The sequence below is a fragment of the Athene cunicularia genome (genome assembly GCF_003259725.1).
Source record: "Athene cunicularia isolate RWA chromosome 3 unlocalized genomic scaffold, athCun1 chr3_part1, whole genome shotgun sequence".
Classification (NCBI taxonomy): domain Eukaryota; kingdom Metazoa; phylum Chordata; class Aves; order Strigiformes; family Strigidae; genus Athene; species Athene cunicularia.
The window spans coordinates 15189280-15207361 of NW_020799097.1; the positions used below are offsets into that span (position 1 = coordinate 15189280).

General features: G+C 38.6%; 1 protein-coding gene across 3 annotated transcripts in view; it reads right to left on the reverse strand.

Moving 5' to 3' along the window:
• Positions 1–18082, reverse strand: part of LPIN1 (lipin 1) — a 55383-nt gene that overhangs the window by 29511 nt on the left and 7790 nt on the right. The window contains exons 1-6 of one of the 3 annotated variants that reach the window (XM_026845448.1): positions 12471–12547; positions 8517–8717; positions 7081–7176; positions 5564–5898; positions 5109–5228; positions 3851–3958 (exon numbers count right to left, since the gene is read on the reverse strand). In XM_026845448.1, coding sequence (XP_026701249.1) covers positions 3851–3958; positions 5109–5228; positions 5564–5898; positions 7081–7176; positions 8517–8708 — 851 coding nt within the window. In that variant the 5' untranslated portion in view covers positions 8709–8717; positions 12471–12547. Of the gene's footprint in view, positions 1–3850; positions 3959–5108; positions 5229–5563; positions 5899–7080; positions 7177–8516; positions 8718–12470; positions 12548–18082 lie in introns of those variants that run through there. The other 2 variants (XM_026845447.1, XM_026845450.1) reach the window with 2 other exon arrangements.

Genomic DNA, 18082 nt, shown 5'->3' on the forward strand with positions numbered 1-18082 from the left:
CAAAACCAAAAAGTTTCCTACATTTAGTATAAATTCTTCTTGTTTGATTTGTTCTTTACCTTCTCTGGATAAACTGAATATCCAAACCAGTTTTGCTTTTGTAGAGCTAGCTGGTAGGGAATTCACTAGTCACAGGAAAATAATTACTTCTCACTAACACTAAGCAACATTCACAAATCTGTGAATTTCATATCTGAAAAAACAGCAACCTAGTTATCAGTTATCTATATCAGTCCTTGTTTTCATCTAAGTTGTAGTAAGATATACTCTGTGGACAAACGCTATGACTTTTTAGCTACGGATAAAGATGTCATCTAACTAAACTGTAAAATTTATAAGCAATACCACTGCAGAAGATCTTTTTTGGTCCTAAGAATTTCAAATTTTTATCAATCCTACCATTTGACAGATGAAGGAATCAATACCATGTGATTTTAAAAGTATTTTCAAGCTCTAACAATTCATGAAATGCCTAGTGGATTTTTCAGCAACTCCTACATCTCCCACTGACAAGTTTGTAGGATTTGCAGTATTTTCCATGCATCCCAGGGCCCACTGAAACCTTGCAAGTCAAGTGCACGTGCACTTTAGAAAAATCTCAGCAGGCAATAGTGCTTCTACTGCTGCTTTAAGCCCAAGACATCTAGATTTAAGGAAGTGTTGTCACTGCATGAGTTAATCTGTACACACATTGTAACCTTCAAAATACCTACTGTTTACTTAGAAAAATCTCCAGTCTGGGCTCTGGGGTATGTTCAGCCCGGGTTTACCTGGGAGAACACAGGCATTGCTTCAGTTTGGGCTAGAAACTCTGCATTTTGCAGTGAGAAGGTGGGGGGGAACCTTGCCTTTTCCATAACTTTCCCTGAAAATATAGTTCCCTTGTACACTTCAAATAAGTGAGGAAGAAGCCCAGGCTGCTACTCAGCACCAAGAACCATGATGTATATTCCCAGACATACACATGAAAGTGTCATAAATAGGGCACTTGCACATGTATATATGTTAAAACAGGCGGAGTTCTGCTCTGAAAGGCTCCTGCTGTGAAAGGCTGCCCGATGATCCATGCACAAGTCTGAGTTACTGGTTCAGGGTAGATATGGCTACAAGTATAACCATGGTAAGTTAGGAACAGGGTGAGCATCTAACCCCCAAAATATTGTCCACTCTCCCAAAACAAAGTACACAAAATACACACTAGCTACTGAACTTCCAACACAAGCACAATGGAGACAACTTAATTCTCATTCTATAAATACTACTTTTCTGTAAAATAAAAGGACTTAGTAGTAACAAAATGTTAGATCTTCAGAATTCTTCTCCATTGATTTCTCCTTGTAGGTTAGCATAAAAAAAAGCCAATACAACGTCAGGGTAGACTAGAATTTTCATTGCAATGTCATCTTAATTTAAAAAGCCCAAGACCTAATCAGATTGCAAACATGCATCCACAAGGCAAAAGGGGTAAATTATTTTATTTGTATGAAAGGCTATCAAAGCATTCTCATTCTTTATATCACCTGGAACACAACCTGGAATTTTCTATGTGACCCACAAACATTACTACAGGGTTGGTGGCTTCCTGATGAGAGCTGATTTTCCATTACAGAGAAATACCTTTACTTTTTTCTTCATATACCATACTGTTGTTGAGTACTGTTGTACTCAATAGCTATGCTCTCCAACTAATATCTCTCTGGAACAGCAACAATAATCTCTGTAGTTTATGGACACATATGGCAATTATGCCTACTACAGTCCTGTTTGTATACTTTTCGTTTCTATAGTTCTGCTTCCATATGTAATGCCAGATGTCATCTCCTTTACTTGCACTGGGACTATTGTGGCTGCTACTCACTTCACAGTATTGCCACCAAAGTAAAATGAAGACTAACAAAGCTCATAATCACATTCCTTTAAGGTTTATTTAGCTCAATTAGGTCAAACTAAATCCGGAATTAATGTTATGCTTGCACTGGACGTCAATAAGGCTGAATACTAAGACCATGTGGGATTTGTAACCCAGTGACAGTATCCTGCAAATGCATCCACGGACCAGATTCAAAATGGGTCCTTTACTCCTTACACCAGCAAGACCTTTGTTTTGGGCTGAACTATGCTTTGCAATTCTCCTGTCCATAAGTTAGGCACCCACCCAGCCCAGCTTAAATTCTCTTGCCTTACATAGATTGCTGAGATATTGCAGAACAAATTAGAGCCACCCATCCTGTCAGCACTGCACAAGAAGGAAGGGGAACTTCAGACATTTAGATCAGCATATCTGATTCACATCCCATAAATGCTGATTATTTGTGTCACAGTCCTACGTACTCCTTAACAGCTATGATTGTACTTAATGTAATCCAATGTCAAAGAACGTGGCCTGTAGTTGGCAGTTCTGCAATAGGAAACCGCCCTCACCTTTGCAGTGTTTCCCACTGAAAGCAGAGAGCCCTGAGAAAAAGTTCTGTCTTGACTGAGGCCACTAAAGCAGGAAAAGATAGTCAGAAGCAAAGAGACCTACTTCATGTACATGTCACAACAATATCCAAGAGCCTCTGAACCTCCTTTGAGGTGGCCATCAGAGTTTCTTATTTCACAGAGAAAAATGGTTGCAGACACAGAGAGGGCTTTACTCAGACAAGTTAGTACAGCACTTTAGCTGTGTATCTGGACTGCAGGACAGGTGAACCCAGAGCAAAGTCCATAGAGCCACCCAGAGCACACCACTGCTCCAACCCAAACTGTGTGCTTGCCCTTCCTTCCCATGAAAAACACTGAGGAGAACAGCCTTGAATGTCCCAGGATCTCACCTCCACTTGGTGCTGCAACATGGTCAGGTTAAAGAGGGCAGACCTAGAAGCTGGGAAAACCTCATGATTATTGGTTTTGATACAGCCTTAGGAACCTAGTATGGCATCTAAGTTGAGATAAGCAACAAGCAATTTAGCTGAATTTATTACTCAAAGCTTCCTCAGCATTAATGGAGAATTGTAGAGATCATATTCTAACATCTACTTAAATTTTTTTTAACTGAGTTGCTGTGACTTCTCTCCATGTACTTAATGAGGAGAAAGGGTCTGGCTGCAGAATCTTGATACATCTCAAATTTAAGGTATCATGAAAAGTGTCTGTACCCACTTTTAGCTCTGTAGAAAAGGGTCCACAGACAGAGGAATCCTATACTACAGCAAAGGCTTAATCTGGGTCTTCTAAACATTAGACAAGATGCCTTGTCTACTGTGTCGTCTTTACTCTATAAAATGCTCCCCCACTGCAATCCAACACAGAAGTCTTCCTTTCCCCCAAATCAGGGAACAAAGGAAGAGAAGCTGTCTTTTCATACTGGGTTCCTCCCATTATAAGCTTTGCACTCCTTATTGCTCACTTAATCTGAGGGCTTCGTTTTGCTTTTACTTTTGCAACCTATGCACAAGAAAACAACTCGGGAAAACCACGGGATAAAAGTGTAACTGAAATATACACTGACTGTAAAAAGCCATATGGAAATGTCAGTCTTCAGAGGAATGTACGCTTTCACTAAGTCTTCTTTTTTTGTAATCATCTTAATCAACTTCAGTTTTAACCCAGGTTTTCACTGGCCTGGTTTTTATATTAGCCACCTTTATTCAACAGATTCATCAAAGCTAACTTACCTCCAGTCAATGCCCACAAAGAAGCAAGCAAAGGAAGTGGTTTTCAGTGTCACTTTTTTTAAAAGTGTCTGGGTTAGCAATAAGTGCAGTTATAAATTCAACAAAGTTCACATACTGTGAATGTGTTAAAAGTGTATTAATGTGTTAAAAAGATTAAAGAGCAGCCCAGAAAAGAGAGAGGACAACTGTTCTACCTGTCTGGAGGAGAAAAGTGAGAAGGTTGTTGAGGACAAGAGTTAGATAGGCCTCCATCTGCTGGAACACTGAGAAGGGAGGATTGCCCTGTGCAATCTATAGGCTTACTGGACACCACAGCATGTTGGTAGAAAGAAAAACAGGGTGTCATTATTCACAAGTGCTGATTAACATAAACTCTTTGTGCATTAGCTACATGAATGCTGAATTTACATCTAGAATTTTCAAAATCCAGAATACTGCAATCAAGAAACAAACAGAATGTACAGTTCAAAAAGCCATCGAAGGGGCAGTGTATTGACAAATGCTGTCACCAGACTGGCGAAGCTAATCACATTAAGCTTTACAGTCAGTGGAAAGTTTCTTCCAGAATCCAATTCAAAACATTAAAATTAGGCCCTTGCTCTGAAATAATCTCTCTACTCTCCCTTCCTCTGCCCCTCAACTATAGAGGCAGTATATTGAGATTAGATTTTTTTTTAGGATAAAGTCTTGCAAATATTGCTCCACTCCAATAGTCTGCATCGAGGGTGTAGGGCATGTGCACAGGGGCACACACACAGAGACCACTGAAATTATAATGCAATGCACATTAAGCAAAAAAATTGTCCCTTTTGATAGCATTCTGTAGACACAAGAAAGGAGGTCCAAACTGATCTGTTTTGACATCAAAAGGTACACACATGCACACAAATACACAAACAGGAAAAAGTAAGCATTACTGTGAGTGTTGTTTTCACACAGTAGATATTTCATGTCTAACTGTGTAATTCAATAGATTGGCATTGAAAGCGATACAAGAAGTTCATATTCTTAATAATTAAAAAAAACCCAATCTTGTTTTTATACATCAATCTTGCAAGTTCTTAAAAGTATTACACCCAAAGTACTAAAGATTTATATACCTGCACTCACTGAAGTCCTTACAAGGTGTATGCATTCAAGCAAAGATGCAGATTTCATAAGTGTTCATCCTCCCTGCAGTACTTATATTCAAACAGTGACATTAACAGATATAAACATTCTTCAGAATTTGTGGACCTGCATTTGCATGCATGCATTTGTTGAATCAAGAACAAAGCTAACCTGAAGTCTCTGTACACTATCTGATTTCAAACATAGAAATTATTCATCCAGTAGTCGACAGCGACCATGTTTGATACCAAAATTTTTAGTTAAGATTTTATATAGCACTAGCATATAAGACATTAATGAAAAGAGGAACATTATTTAGAACTGTACTATGAGAAAAAGTACCTTTGAAGAGGCGACCATTCTCCATCTGAATGAGGGTAAGACGCAGACTGAGAAAACGTAGAAACTGCAGCAGCCTTTATGCCAGATACATCATCAACAAAGACATCTGGAACAGGGATCCTACATAAATGGAAAGATGTGACATTTAAAAACCATACTTGATTACAGAACTTTTATATACTTCACATAACAAAAAACCCCTATTGCAGAGAAGAACTAGTGTAACCTGAACTGAGATAAAGGTTATCCAACTCACACCTTCTAGTTCACAGCATGATGTACTTATGTTTTGCATGTCATTTTCATGTTTTTTGTAACTAACATTCCCAACTAACATTAGCTTAAAGCTTTTTCTTAAAGAAACATGTCCATCAGGCACATGTGTTAGAAGGTATGGAATGGAACATTAATCCAGCAGTAGGTTTCCATTATGTATCTCAATTCCACTGTGATACCTTGAACTGTCCAATGGTTCTTTTTCTTCCTCTGAGCTAATCTCTATAGGAAACATGTCTTCATCTTCTGATGTGTCTCCAATGTCTTCTCTTTTCAAGCTGTCTATTTTATGGGTAGACTTCCTCCTCTTTTTCCTCCTTTTTTTCCCAGAGCTACAGACTGCAGATGTTTCAGTAGAAGACTGGGATCCATGGGCTTGGGATGGTACTTGTGAGGATGCACTGGTGTCCAGGTTTCTTATCCTGTCTGTGGAGTTCCTCTTCAGCTGAGCTTCCATTAAAGCAGTTCCCTCAGACAGAATGGGAGATGTAGAGAGATGATAAGGAATTACCTCCTGAGAAAGAAAAAATTTAAACCATGAAACATATTAGTTCCTCCACCAGTCGTAAATCTAGTTCTAAAATCTATGAACAATTGCCAAAATCTAAGCCATTTATTCATCAGAAAACTAGCACAGATTAGGATCATACTGAGCATCCAGATGTCTATAGCATATGAAATTGTTCCATAGCTGCACCTCCTTAGACAAGACAGGAACAATACTCTTAACAAAGAGGATCCTTTGAGCATCTACTACCGGCCAGATTATGGCATGAGGCTCTATCCACTTGATAACAGATATAGAGCAGAAAAAAAATCCTAGTTTATAACCTGAACATTTTGTAAAATCCAATCCTCCTTCCAGTTCAGACAACAGATAGTAGTCAGACAGGTTTATAACTAGGTCACACAAACATTGTCTTATTCGGTCATATATATACATTTTTAGACACTCATGGAAGTATTTCTAGTGATTTTCAGTCACCAAATAACTGTTATCACACAGGAGATTTAAAGATCAGAATATAACCAGTAGTATCATACTCAATGTAAGAATCTGAAAACTCATCCCACTCTGGACAGTGACAAAAATTGTTGGGATATCTGAAGAGACATGCCTGTAGAAAGCTTTTCTTATGCTACATTACGTGTGGACTGTTCAAAATTATTGTGACCATAACTTATATAGGCTAGTATTTAAATCACACAGCTCAAGAGCAGGCATTCTCATTTAAATATAATACCACATGAATAATAGTTGCAAGATCACGTCTTTGGTGAGTACCAGAATTATTGTGTGCACAAATATTTATAGGGCATGTGGACTCTTACTGGCAATCTGCTGAGTGTATATGTTCAAAGTAAAGATACCTGCAAAAAGCAGGTCCATGGACACATTAACCTCTGTTGTACACACCTTTGGAGCATGTGAACCCTGTACATGTTATTTCTGCTCACACACTGACACACACATAAACTATGATTTATTTTTCAGTTATATGATTAACTTCTTTAGATTCTTCCATATCTCAGTAACTGCATAGTATCAAATTTTCATAGCAGAAGATTGTCCAAAAACTTTCAAAACTATAACATGGGTGAAGATACATTTTTCAACAGAATTCCTAAACTCAACACTGACTCTGAAGAGCAGACATCGAATTTTTAACAAATTAAAATTAGCTTTGACGCTTACCTGATCATTATCCATCTCCTGCACAAAAAAGGCCTCTCCATTGTCTCCTAGTTTCATGTGCAAATCTACAGCCTCTCCATTAATTTCTATGTCAACCTGGAAGACAATAAATATACGTCCCTATGAAAATAAAGTTTTAGGTACACAGTTCCTGTTCAGCTATCCTACTGCTGTCACTGGACAAATGATTCTCAGGGAGGTGTAGGAAACCTTATAAAAAACATAAAATAGTGAACTTCTCTGTTTCTCTCCTCACCCCTTCACAAGGCCATCAATTGACAAAATGTTTCTTCTAACTCATTCAGCTCATTGCTGGTTTGCTCCTCTACTCAGGAAGGTTTATAGACATTATATAAAGGTCTGAATCTTTTAAAATGTAACTCCAAATGCTTCACTCGCAACACAGACCTTTTTGCTCTTTAATTCATAGCCTAATTTTGAACTGTGCAAGAAGTACTTTCACAAGCAAGTTCTTAGTATGCTGTGTTTCAAATTCATTAAACTGACTTCTCATTACACTATAGGAAACTCAAATAAGAAAAATCATTTTACATTCTCAATGCAACTCACGTCTCTATTTCTTCTGCACATTTATCTCACTGCTATATAGTCCCAACTGTTTCTCTTCTCAGGATGATCTCTCTGACTATAATCGTTCTTGGCACCAACTCAATTTTCACTGGTTTTTTTTTTTTTTTTTTTTTTTTTTTTTTTTTTTGGAGACTTGGACAAGTCTACATTTATGCTATACTTCAGGATACAGTATGTTATTGTCATGGTAACATTTTCAACTTTTACCCATTCTAAATATTGGAATTCCTTTCTGATTTACATAAGAGTTGAACGAAGTCTGTGATGACATTAGGATCTTTCTGCTGAACAATTATAGCTACATCAGAACCTAGACTATATGTAGTTACAAATTATTTCCTAAAATAATCTGTCGTGCATTACTCACTGGCAACTTTGCATCTGATATCATACTGCTAGGTCATTCAGCCTGGTTACATTTATCTCAAGGTCTTCACTGCTTTTTCTAGCTTCAATTAACCTCAACATTCTGTTAGCTGAAAATATTACTTCAATATTACCTCCCTCTTTGTAACTATCATTGAACATGTTAAACAAAGGGATCTTAATACACTAATGAAATCTAGCACAGGTCCAAATTAGTACATTCAAAATTTTGCTCTATTGAAAATAAATGGTTCAAATGTCATGACTTGCTTTAGTTTTATTATAGTCAATGTCTTACAAATTATGCTTTGAAATGCAAGAATCAGTAAACCATTTTAATTGAACCTTGCATCGATTTGGGCACTTTATAAAGAATGTCAAAAGAAAACCTTGAGTAGCAGACCACAGAACATTTAGTAATTTTCATGGCATTAGAGTTAACCCACAGACAGACATATCAAAATTGACAGTTTTCTTACCACTTTCTCCCTAGAACGCAGAACTCCCATTTTCCCAAAGCGTACATGGAAAGGGGAACACTGAAGATTTCCATCTGGCTGGCGCACAACAATTATATCTATACATCCCGACAATGTGGCTGGGTTTAGTCCCTTATAGAGCTCCTTCACAGTTACAAACACCTGTCCTGCTAACTGTCCAACGTAATTCATGGTTTGGACCTGAAAGGCAAAAGACAGAACAGGTAAGATTTTGATCCCTGCTTTACATTTTAGAGACGCCCGAGACAGAGATTCCAGCAGTGGGATGGGGTATTCTCCTGTTTCACAAATTAACAACTTCACACAGAATCAGGATTTCCCACCTAATTTATTTACAGCTGACGCACATTTATAAAGAGCTATTAAGACAAAAACAAAAGAGAGCTTGTAAGTCAGAGAATTGTAATAACTTTCGAAGTTCATAAAATCAGCTGCATTCAAAACCACTGTCAGACTTTTAGTCTCTGCGGCTCATAAATGTCTCCAAAGCATTAAATCCAAAATAACATCTCCTCCTACCATTTATTGTGCCCTCAACACCAAATATACTTTTCTCATGTATTTCTACACGCTTTAAGGGCAGGGCAAGTGAATGATTTTAAACAGATCTAATTTCCCCTACACTGAAGTCAAAGACTATCTTCCCACTTTACAAGGATTTCTCCTGTTAAAGGATTATTATAATGCGTATGCACAAGAGGTAAGCATTAAGATTTGACAAGCAACCTTCAATCCACAGCATGTGAACTTCAGACTCCTTCCCAATGCAACTTTACTGTTCTTGTTTTAAAACATACTTTTAGTATCAGCAGGTTTATTAAAAATGAGGCATGTGTTGATGGTTGAAGTGATATGCTTTACTTCCCCTGCTCCTGGATTTATTTAGTATTTAGCATTTAGTGTCCTCCTTCTAGTCCATTAATGCATGTGCTCTTCATGATCCACTGATAACACTTACTCCCTCCCCCTAGACGGGACAGCATGCATACATACTTAGACATACTTAAAAATTCAGAAACTCTTTTAAGGGCTCTCAAAATATGAATGAATTTAAGCTGATACCTTCCTGCACAGCAGAGATTTTAAGGACTTCCAATGTCCATTGTTTCCATTATTTTTTCAACACCTCTTGCAGATTCTAAAATACTGATTTCAGCAAATTCCCTGTGCACTCAGTATAAAGCATATGCCTCACATACAAGTTCTTTGCTAGGCATCACCTGGACATCAATAAAGAGATATTTGCAGGGTAGGCAACACTAAAACTCCCCCTGATGGTGATGAGAACAGAACTGAGCTCAGTCTAAGAGGCAGTCAGCACACTGAGCTGCACAGCGTATGTTAAGCAACATCAGCTGCTACAACAGACTCTCTTTCAGCTGTGTTCTTTCATAAACAACAAAAAAAAGGTTTGAAATGCTGTAAAAATAGCTTAAATTTTTAACTGTAATTTATACTTAGAAACAAAAAACTATTAAAAGCATACAGTGAAAGAATTACAATAAAAAAATTAGAAAGTTAGGAAATGCTGCCATTAAGCTTGCTCTCTTCATGCATAGCTGTTCTAATTAATTAATGATCACCTGTGTTTTTTTCCAAAAGTCCCTCCACATAGGATGGACTGAAGCTTTGCTTTCTCTGTTTCTACTGCAATACATGGGTATATGGACACAAACCATTCTCTGAAGGAAGAATTATTTATGTTCTTTTGGGCTTTATGATACCCATCACTACATTGCCCCTGGAAAGTGATGGTGGTATCCCCACACGACAAATGGGGAGCTGAATGACAAAAAGATTAACATTCAAACTAGGCACCAATTTTTGGAAACCAAAGAGACTTTTAAAAAGTATTTAGTATACAAGATATTAACTAATGAAAGAACAATCTCTAAACACTCTTTGGAGAAGCGTTTCTGCACAGCCTTCAATTAAGGGATCTAGAAAGTGCCAACTACTGAAAAGTCAACACACAAAAACTTCGTGGTAGAAAGAGCCACGATTATATTCGGTTCTTCAGCATTCAACTGGTATTAGCACTTCTGGGGTCCTATTATACATCAGAAACATGCCTTTTTGAATTCAAATCCAGTGGTAAGCTGTTTCATAGGGAAGTGCACTTGAAACTCATGCTGCACCCTATGCTGTGTCATGGAACAACAGGTTGGAACAGACCTGCAGAGGTCACCTAGTCCAAAAGTCTGCCCAAAGGAGGGGCAATTTGGACCAGGTTGCCCACCACCTTGGTCTCATTGAGTTCTCAATGTCTTCAAGGATCGAGATTTTTCAGCCTCCCTGCACTCCTGTTCCTGATTGCCTGTCTTTACAGCAAAAATTTTCTTCCCAGTATCGAATGTGAATTTCCCTTGTGGCAACTTGTGCCCATTGCCTCCTCTCCTATCACTGTGCACCCTAAGATTCTGGCTCCGTTTCCTCTATACCCCCCAACAGGTAACCGAATACCCTGAAGACTGAACAAAACTAGCTCTCCCAGACTCTCTTTTTAAGTCATAAACTCTTGGCCACCTAATTATCTTGGTGGCCATCATCTGATCTCTAAAAAGCTGACACCACACAGGCATAGGCCTAAATTCAGAAGTGAGCCTCCAGGGTGACAGATGACAGCAAACTTTCAAAATTATCCCTTCGCTTTGGAAAAATACTTCACAGTTTCTACTGTGGATTTTTCTAACCTAAAGCATGTAAGAAATACATTTCTTATTGAGCCAATATTAAATTTAAAGATGGCTACAATTAGACTCAAAATTATACGGTGTAGTTCACCGCAGTTAATGCTTGGTCTGCTGAAGCAACAAAATGAATTTCTAAGTGCAAAACAGCCACAACTTCCTTGGTGGGGAAGGAGTTGCTGGGACAGTACATACACCCCACTGTTCGGGAGAGTTATGGGCAAACAATCCAAATATGAGGACCCATACATCCTCTTAACAAGTTACACCAGTACATCTCCTAAAAAGAGAATTTTGCAACTAATCTTGTTCACAACAAATCTTAGCTGCACTGCCTGCACTGTTTTAGGACACAGAGATTATTTTTATACTCGTGAATTAAAAAAGTTAAACACCATCCTCAAGCTCTGAGGCCAATTGGCACAACACAGCTTGCTTCCATACAGTGAAAGCCTCTGATGCCTTAAAAAGAAAGTGCTGCATCAAGCCATTAGCTGGTGATGGACACTCCTTTAAAGCTGGGCTGAACCTGACCTGTGCAACAAAACCACTGCAGAATTAAAAGAAAAACTGGAAGACTCATCACATAAACCCCACTTCCTCAGGAAACTAGACAGAAATGGTTTTGTATTTCCAATGTAGCAAACAAAAGATTCTGTAGCAAAAAGGGGGGAGAATTCAGAAATTGGACATGGATGTAGGCCCTTTATCCTAACTTTTATACATGCCAACCAAAGCTGAGACTGTAGTCTGGGGTTTTTAAGTTTATACTCCAAACTTAAAGTCAGTCCATACTCTGCCAGTACTCCAGAAAACCAAAAATTCCTCAAACCCCAGAGAGACTGCCTGTGGTTTTGGACCAACATTTCACTCTGGGTACTCCAAAAAGTCTTTCACTTACTAAATGGGCAGCAGCAACTTCAGCAGTAAACATGAGTTTACGTCATGGGTTAAACCCTCAGTGCCTGCCTGATAATTATATTGAATTTAGTAAAACTCTTCTTCTCACACCATGCTAGTGGACATAGAATAGAATATTTTTTTGCTGCTGGGAAAATTCAGAATCCTTTTGATCTAAGCTCTCAGCAAGTGAGAACAGTATGTACTGCTTCTGTCAGGACTGTCAAATGGCTTGAGTTTTGGTCTTTGCCAGGAGACACTCCACAGCTCTATATCATGCATCCATTATGAAATCAGAAGTATTTTGTAGTATAATTCTTAATGTCAATTTAACTAGCATCACCTGCCAGGAAGCTCAGAAAATTTCCAACTCTTTTGATGGAAAGACAGCAGTCATTTTTCAGAATTGATCATCCTATGGAAAAACAAATGAAAAATAAATAGCTAGGTGTTCCCTTATTACTTAACTTAGCAAAGATTGACCTAACAATATTAATTCATTACAGTCCTGCTCTACTGGCCCCCACAGTAAAATCAAATGCACCATCATCTGGATAACCCACTTCTTTCATACACGTACATGTCCTCTAATTCCACAGAAAAAGCTAGTAATTGTGCCCTTAGTGGCCCAGTTTTTACAGCCCAGATCTTCCTCATACCACTTCATCTTTCTTTGCTGCATTTCATAAAATAAAATACTGAAAGTCATATGACTAAAGCTTTTTTTCCCTTCGCCAGACCCAGTGCCTCCTCAGGTGCCACAACACAAGACATAACAGGTTAGACATCCACACACACCCAAATTACTTAGGGATACAAGTGCTATTACAGTCAGTTTTTGAAAAAAAACACAGGATTTAGGTAGCATGCCATAAGGGTAATTAAAAACGACAGGAAAACACCAGTACAGAAGATTCTGAAGAGCAGGACAAACATCTCTTGGGACTGGTTTAGGAACAGGCAACTGTAATCTCTGAGACAAAGACTATCACTGTGCCTGTGTCCAAAGCAGCAAACCAAATCGTATCACATCACAGACCTGGCCAGTACAATTTGGTCATCTATACCGAATCTATTTAAATTACAAAATCTGTTTCTGGTACATTTTAGGCACAGATCAAGAAGCACTCTCCCAACAATTCCCAGGCACAGCTAATGAGATAAAATGGACTAGGGACTACTCCCAAGGCTAGTTTAACAGTCATCTCCTTCTTAAAGGTTAAGAGAGGTTTATAGAATAGTTGTGAATAGATAATGGTAGCTGGTCTGGCCACCGTTGACTTTGGCACCGTTTAGTTCACTAGCAGGGATGTAACATTTAGGTCCCTTTCAGCCCCTTTTTCCTCCAGTTCTACAGTTATGACTCTGTTGTGGTTTTGTAGACCATGAGAGGAAGATTTGCAGCAATGTAAACATAACACAGACCAAATGCTTAGCACAGAGAAAAACAACACATGCAGACACACCTTTCAGCTACACTTTTAATACCTGATGTCATGATGGGACCCTGGTTCATGACTGAAGTGATAGGTACAAGCACAAAACAAATTGACTTTCCTAAGAACTTCTCCATTCAACTTGTGAAATGGTGAAAGGGAGGCAAAAATTGATGGGCTAACATTCAGTTAAAATAAATAAATCACTACAGCTCTGCTGCTGACACTGAACCTATGACAGTTTTAAAAACCTGATCCATCTGGTCCCCTGATCTGCCCTTGGCTTCTGTTTTGAAGATGTAAAGCTTGAGAGAGACCAGACTATATTTGGGAACCAGACTGTGGCCCCTTCGAAAGAATTACTCCTCATGTACAAAAAAAATAAATTATTTCAATGGCTCCTGGGTACTGCCACTCTATTATTACATATGATTTATTTCCTTGATTCTGAAGCAGTTCAGTTTTGTTTCCAGTATTGAACACCAACTCCCTCTATGGCAGTTAATGGAATTTACTATTGACATATTCTTTACCACAAAAAAACAGTATCAGAGGTTACATTCTAAAAAAGATTTATGATAAAAATGTAGGGATTTTTTTCAAAACTAAGCTTAGCCTTCATGTCTGTACCACAACCATAGTAATGACGACTTCGTAACTACAAAAGCACATAATAAATATCATTCTATTATTTTTAAGAGGTATTAGTAAATGGTCAACACACTATAAAGTCACTAATGCTGTGTGACCATCACATTCAAACCTCTTAATATTTTAACTCATTTCAGGTTGGAAACTGAAAATCATTAAGAACTTTCAAAAGCCTTTTTCTTAACTATGTGTTAGCTCCCACATCAATCTAACCCAAGGTCACTCTCATGAATTCCCATCCCACTTTTTCCAGTAAATTCCCAGCCAGAACCCCAAAGTTGTACTTAGAGCAAAAACAGAGCCTGGATTTACTTTCTCTAGAGAAGCAGTGAAGACATGCACAGGACTTCAGGCGACCTCAGTTTAGGTTCCTGCTTTCCTACAAGATTCCCACACAGCCTTGGGCAAGTTACTAAGGCTTAGATTTTAGAGGGTGTTTAACTCCCCTTGGCCTCATGCAGGTTCTATGACTGTGGCTGTACTTCAACTGCAGCATGCCAAGCGAGACACAGACAAGCACTCTCCTTGCACATTCCTTTTTCCTGGGAAAGGAAACCTGGACACATGACCCACAAGGGAGCCACAAGCAGCCATGACCCTGATTTGGGCAAGGTGTGGAGGGAGAACTCCAGAGTACTCTGCTAAGCAGGGTAATTCCGGTTGTTCTGTAAATAGGAGGGTGAGCTCCATTAAAACATGATTATGTGCCCATTTTTTCCCATAGCCACAGCAGCATGGGACAGACTCATTCCTGCAAGTGATATGATAATACGTCTGGTCAATCAGGAGACAGGTGCAATTCACTTGCATGTCCCAAACCAGAAAGCAAAATGCAGCATGTGACTGCTGGCTCTACACCAGAGTAAGAATATTTTGCTTCCTTCCAGCTAAATCTCCAGAAATATTTTAGGTTTGAGATTATTCTGGGCTTAATTCTATTAGGAAATATTTGATTCCTACTCCAAGTTATCCAAGGCCAGTGCCAAAACCCACGATTTCTTATAATGGCCAGAGAGTCAAATGGATCAAATGTCAAACTTATCTTCCAAGCTGCCAGTTCCTTCCAGAACCCATTCACTCATAGTCACTCACAGATAAGGACTCTGAGATGACTTTTCACTTGGTTCTGGTATTGCACTATCTTTCAAATAGTTGAAACATTACTTGGTCCAATACTTCACCAAGTCCCCATACAGGACAGAATATTTTCTTGAGAGCAGCTATAGTCAAAAATTCAAACTGAAGACTAAAAATTTGCCTTTAATGAATCCTCATGTTCAAAAGAAGGGAGGACTGGTCTACAGTCACACAGTCAGGGCTGGCACTCAAGAGTCCAAGAGAACTATTTCATGGCCAGTTGAAGTTTACAACCATGGTCCCCACACTAACATCCCAACCATACCTTCCTAACTCTCCCAAATCTTGCCCTTGGGTCAGCACTGAAAACTAACACTACTAAAGCCATAGAAAAATAATTTCCAGATGGATCAATGGAATGATCTGACTCACCACATAACCATACAATTGCTACTATTAACTAAAGAGAGAAGCTGAGAAAGAACCGGTGGTGGGTAGCACCACGGACACTTCTTTTTGGCATTTCAGGCAATCTTGAAATCATACCTCAAGACTTCTCCTTTCCCAGAGATCTCGTGGACACCCTTCCACATTGTCCTTGGATCTCTCTGCACCTCAGCTTCCCAACCATACAGTGCTTCCCTCCTCATGGAGACACTCTGAGGGAACATACACAAGGGCTGACGGCCCTTTGGACTGACGTTGCATAAACAGGATCAAACTTTACAACAAGTTGAAAAGTACAGACTAATGCCTGAAACCAAGAATTTCTGAAATAACTGGAGAATATATGGTAAGTCATGTATTGTGCTGCCCTGTGCTACTGTTGTGATGTCAGAGGAGGAACATAAATGAGGGTGGAAGCACAGCAATAGCTCTACATTATCCTGATAGCACATGTGACTTGGCACTCCTTCTTTCAGTGAGATTGGAAAACAAATTTGCCCATTAGGCCATAACTTTATATTTTCTACATTTTCAGAGTTTAAAGTAAGTTCTTACTTTATTACTGCTTTTGATGATGGCTGTGTGTATGCATATTTATAGATAAACAAATGTATGCACCTGCACATCCTCAGGTATGGAAATGGGACAAAGACCAAAACTTATCCCACTCCCTTACAATAGACCACACTGAGTCAGGTAAGTAGATATTATCAAGTAGTCTATATTTCGCATTAATTACTTTCTGCTTTCCTGATAGCTCCAATTATCTAAAACCATTAGAAGCTATTTTCATGGCTTTTTGCCTAAAAACATATCATAGTTATGCTGAGTCTTTCCCATCTTATCTCCATTGTCTCCCCACTTTTTCTCCAGTTCTTTTCATGGAATTAGCCTTATTTTATGGTAACAACCATCTGACTTCTAACTGGGTACACTGATGACAGCAAAATCTTATCTATGTACACTAAACGTTTGCCAGTATTTGTTTCCAAGAACAGCAGAGACACCAGTAAAGCCACCCAGAAAATAAAATAAACAAACCACTCCAAAACACCCTCCAGACTGCAAACCAAATCAGAGGTCAACAGATCTACCGAGGTTGATGACTTTACATGTGAAAGGAAAAATGATCTGCTAGTCTGCAACATCAATGCTGAGATCCTGTTATCAGTGCAGGCCTCTACACAATTCCGCTTTTTGACTGAGATAACAAAAATTTAACAGTTTCGTCTATTCCCCGCCTCCACAAGATGGCATTCCTTATTCTTGAAGGTTGAGGAAATACACTAATCAACAGAAAAACTAATAGCTGTTCTGGGGCGGGTGTGTGTGTGTGTGTGTGGGTGTGTGTGCGCGCGCACACGCGTGTGTGTTTTCTTTTTGTTTATGGGAAGGTTTGGGGGTTTGGGGTTTTTGGTGGTTTTTTTGCGCAACGACAAAACTGTGCCAATTTACCGCACCGAACCAGTACTGTCCGAGTGCCCTCAACGGTATCACTTCTAAAAACTATCTTACTGTATTGAGTTAGTGGCTATATAGGTATCCGCTTTTTACTATGCAGTTACTGGTGCTATTCTTCTTTTGTAATGTGAATACAGACTTCCTTGATTGAAAAAATAAAAGGGAACCATTAGGAAGCAGCCGTTACCTGTAAAAGATAACGAGGCAGGAAAAAAAAAAAAAATAAAAAATTAAAAATCCAACTTTAGGGGGGGAAAAAAAATAAATCCTGTATGCTGGTACTCCGTAGTGTTGAAAAGGTTACGTCACGTTAAACGAGCACGTTATACATCCGAACTTTTGAATCCGGAAAGAAATCTCAGGTGCAAACGAGGACATGGAAGATAATTAAAAATACTATTGAAATACTCCCAAGTCAAGGAGGTGAAGTAATGCACTGATGTGATATGAACAGTCAGAGTACTTTGCGTCTGTCCTGCAATTATTATTTTTTTGTTTTGTTTTAGATTTAAAAGAAAAAAAAAGAGGCTTTATTCTGTTAATATGTATCTTTACAATTCTTTGTATTGTATAAAAATATTGTAGGTAATTTACCTTGGGTGCAATGTGTTCTGTCAAAAGTTTTTATTTTGATATTTTGTCAGAGAAGCAGAGAGAGAGAGAGCAGGAAACGCCGTTTTATGATGTTGTATGTGTGCTTTTAAAGTGCCTCTTTAATATTGTTAAATAAAGTATGAGATGAAAATATGGGGTGGTACTGTAAAATCATACATGATTAATCTTTTCAAATATATTCCAATATTTTCACAGAAACGCCCTGTCTGCGTGGTGTTTGTGGGACGATGGTCCCCCCTGGTTGTTTGTGTTCCCTACCCCGCAGCCC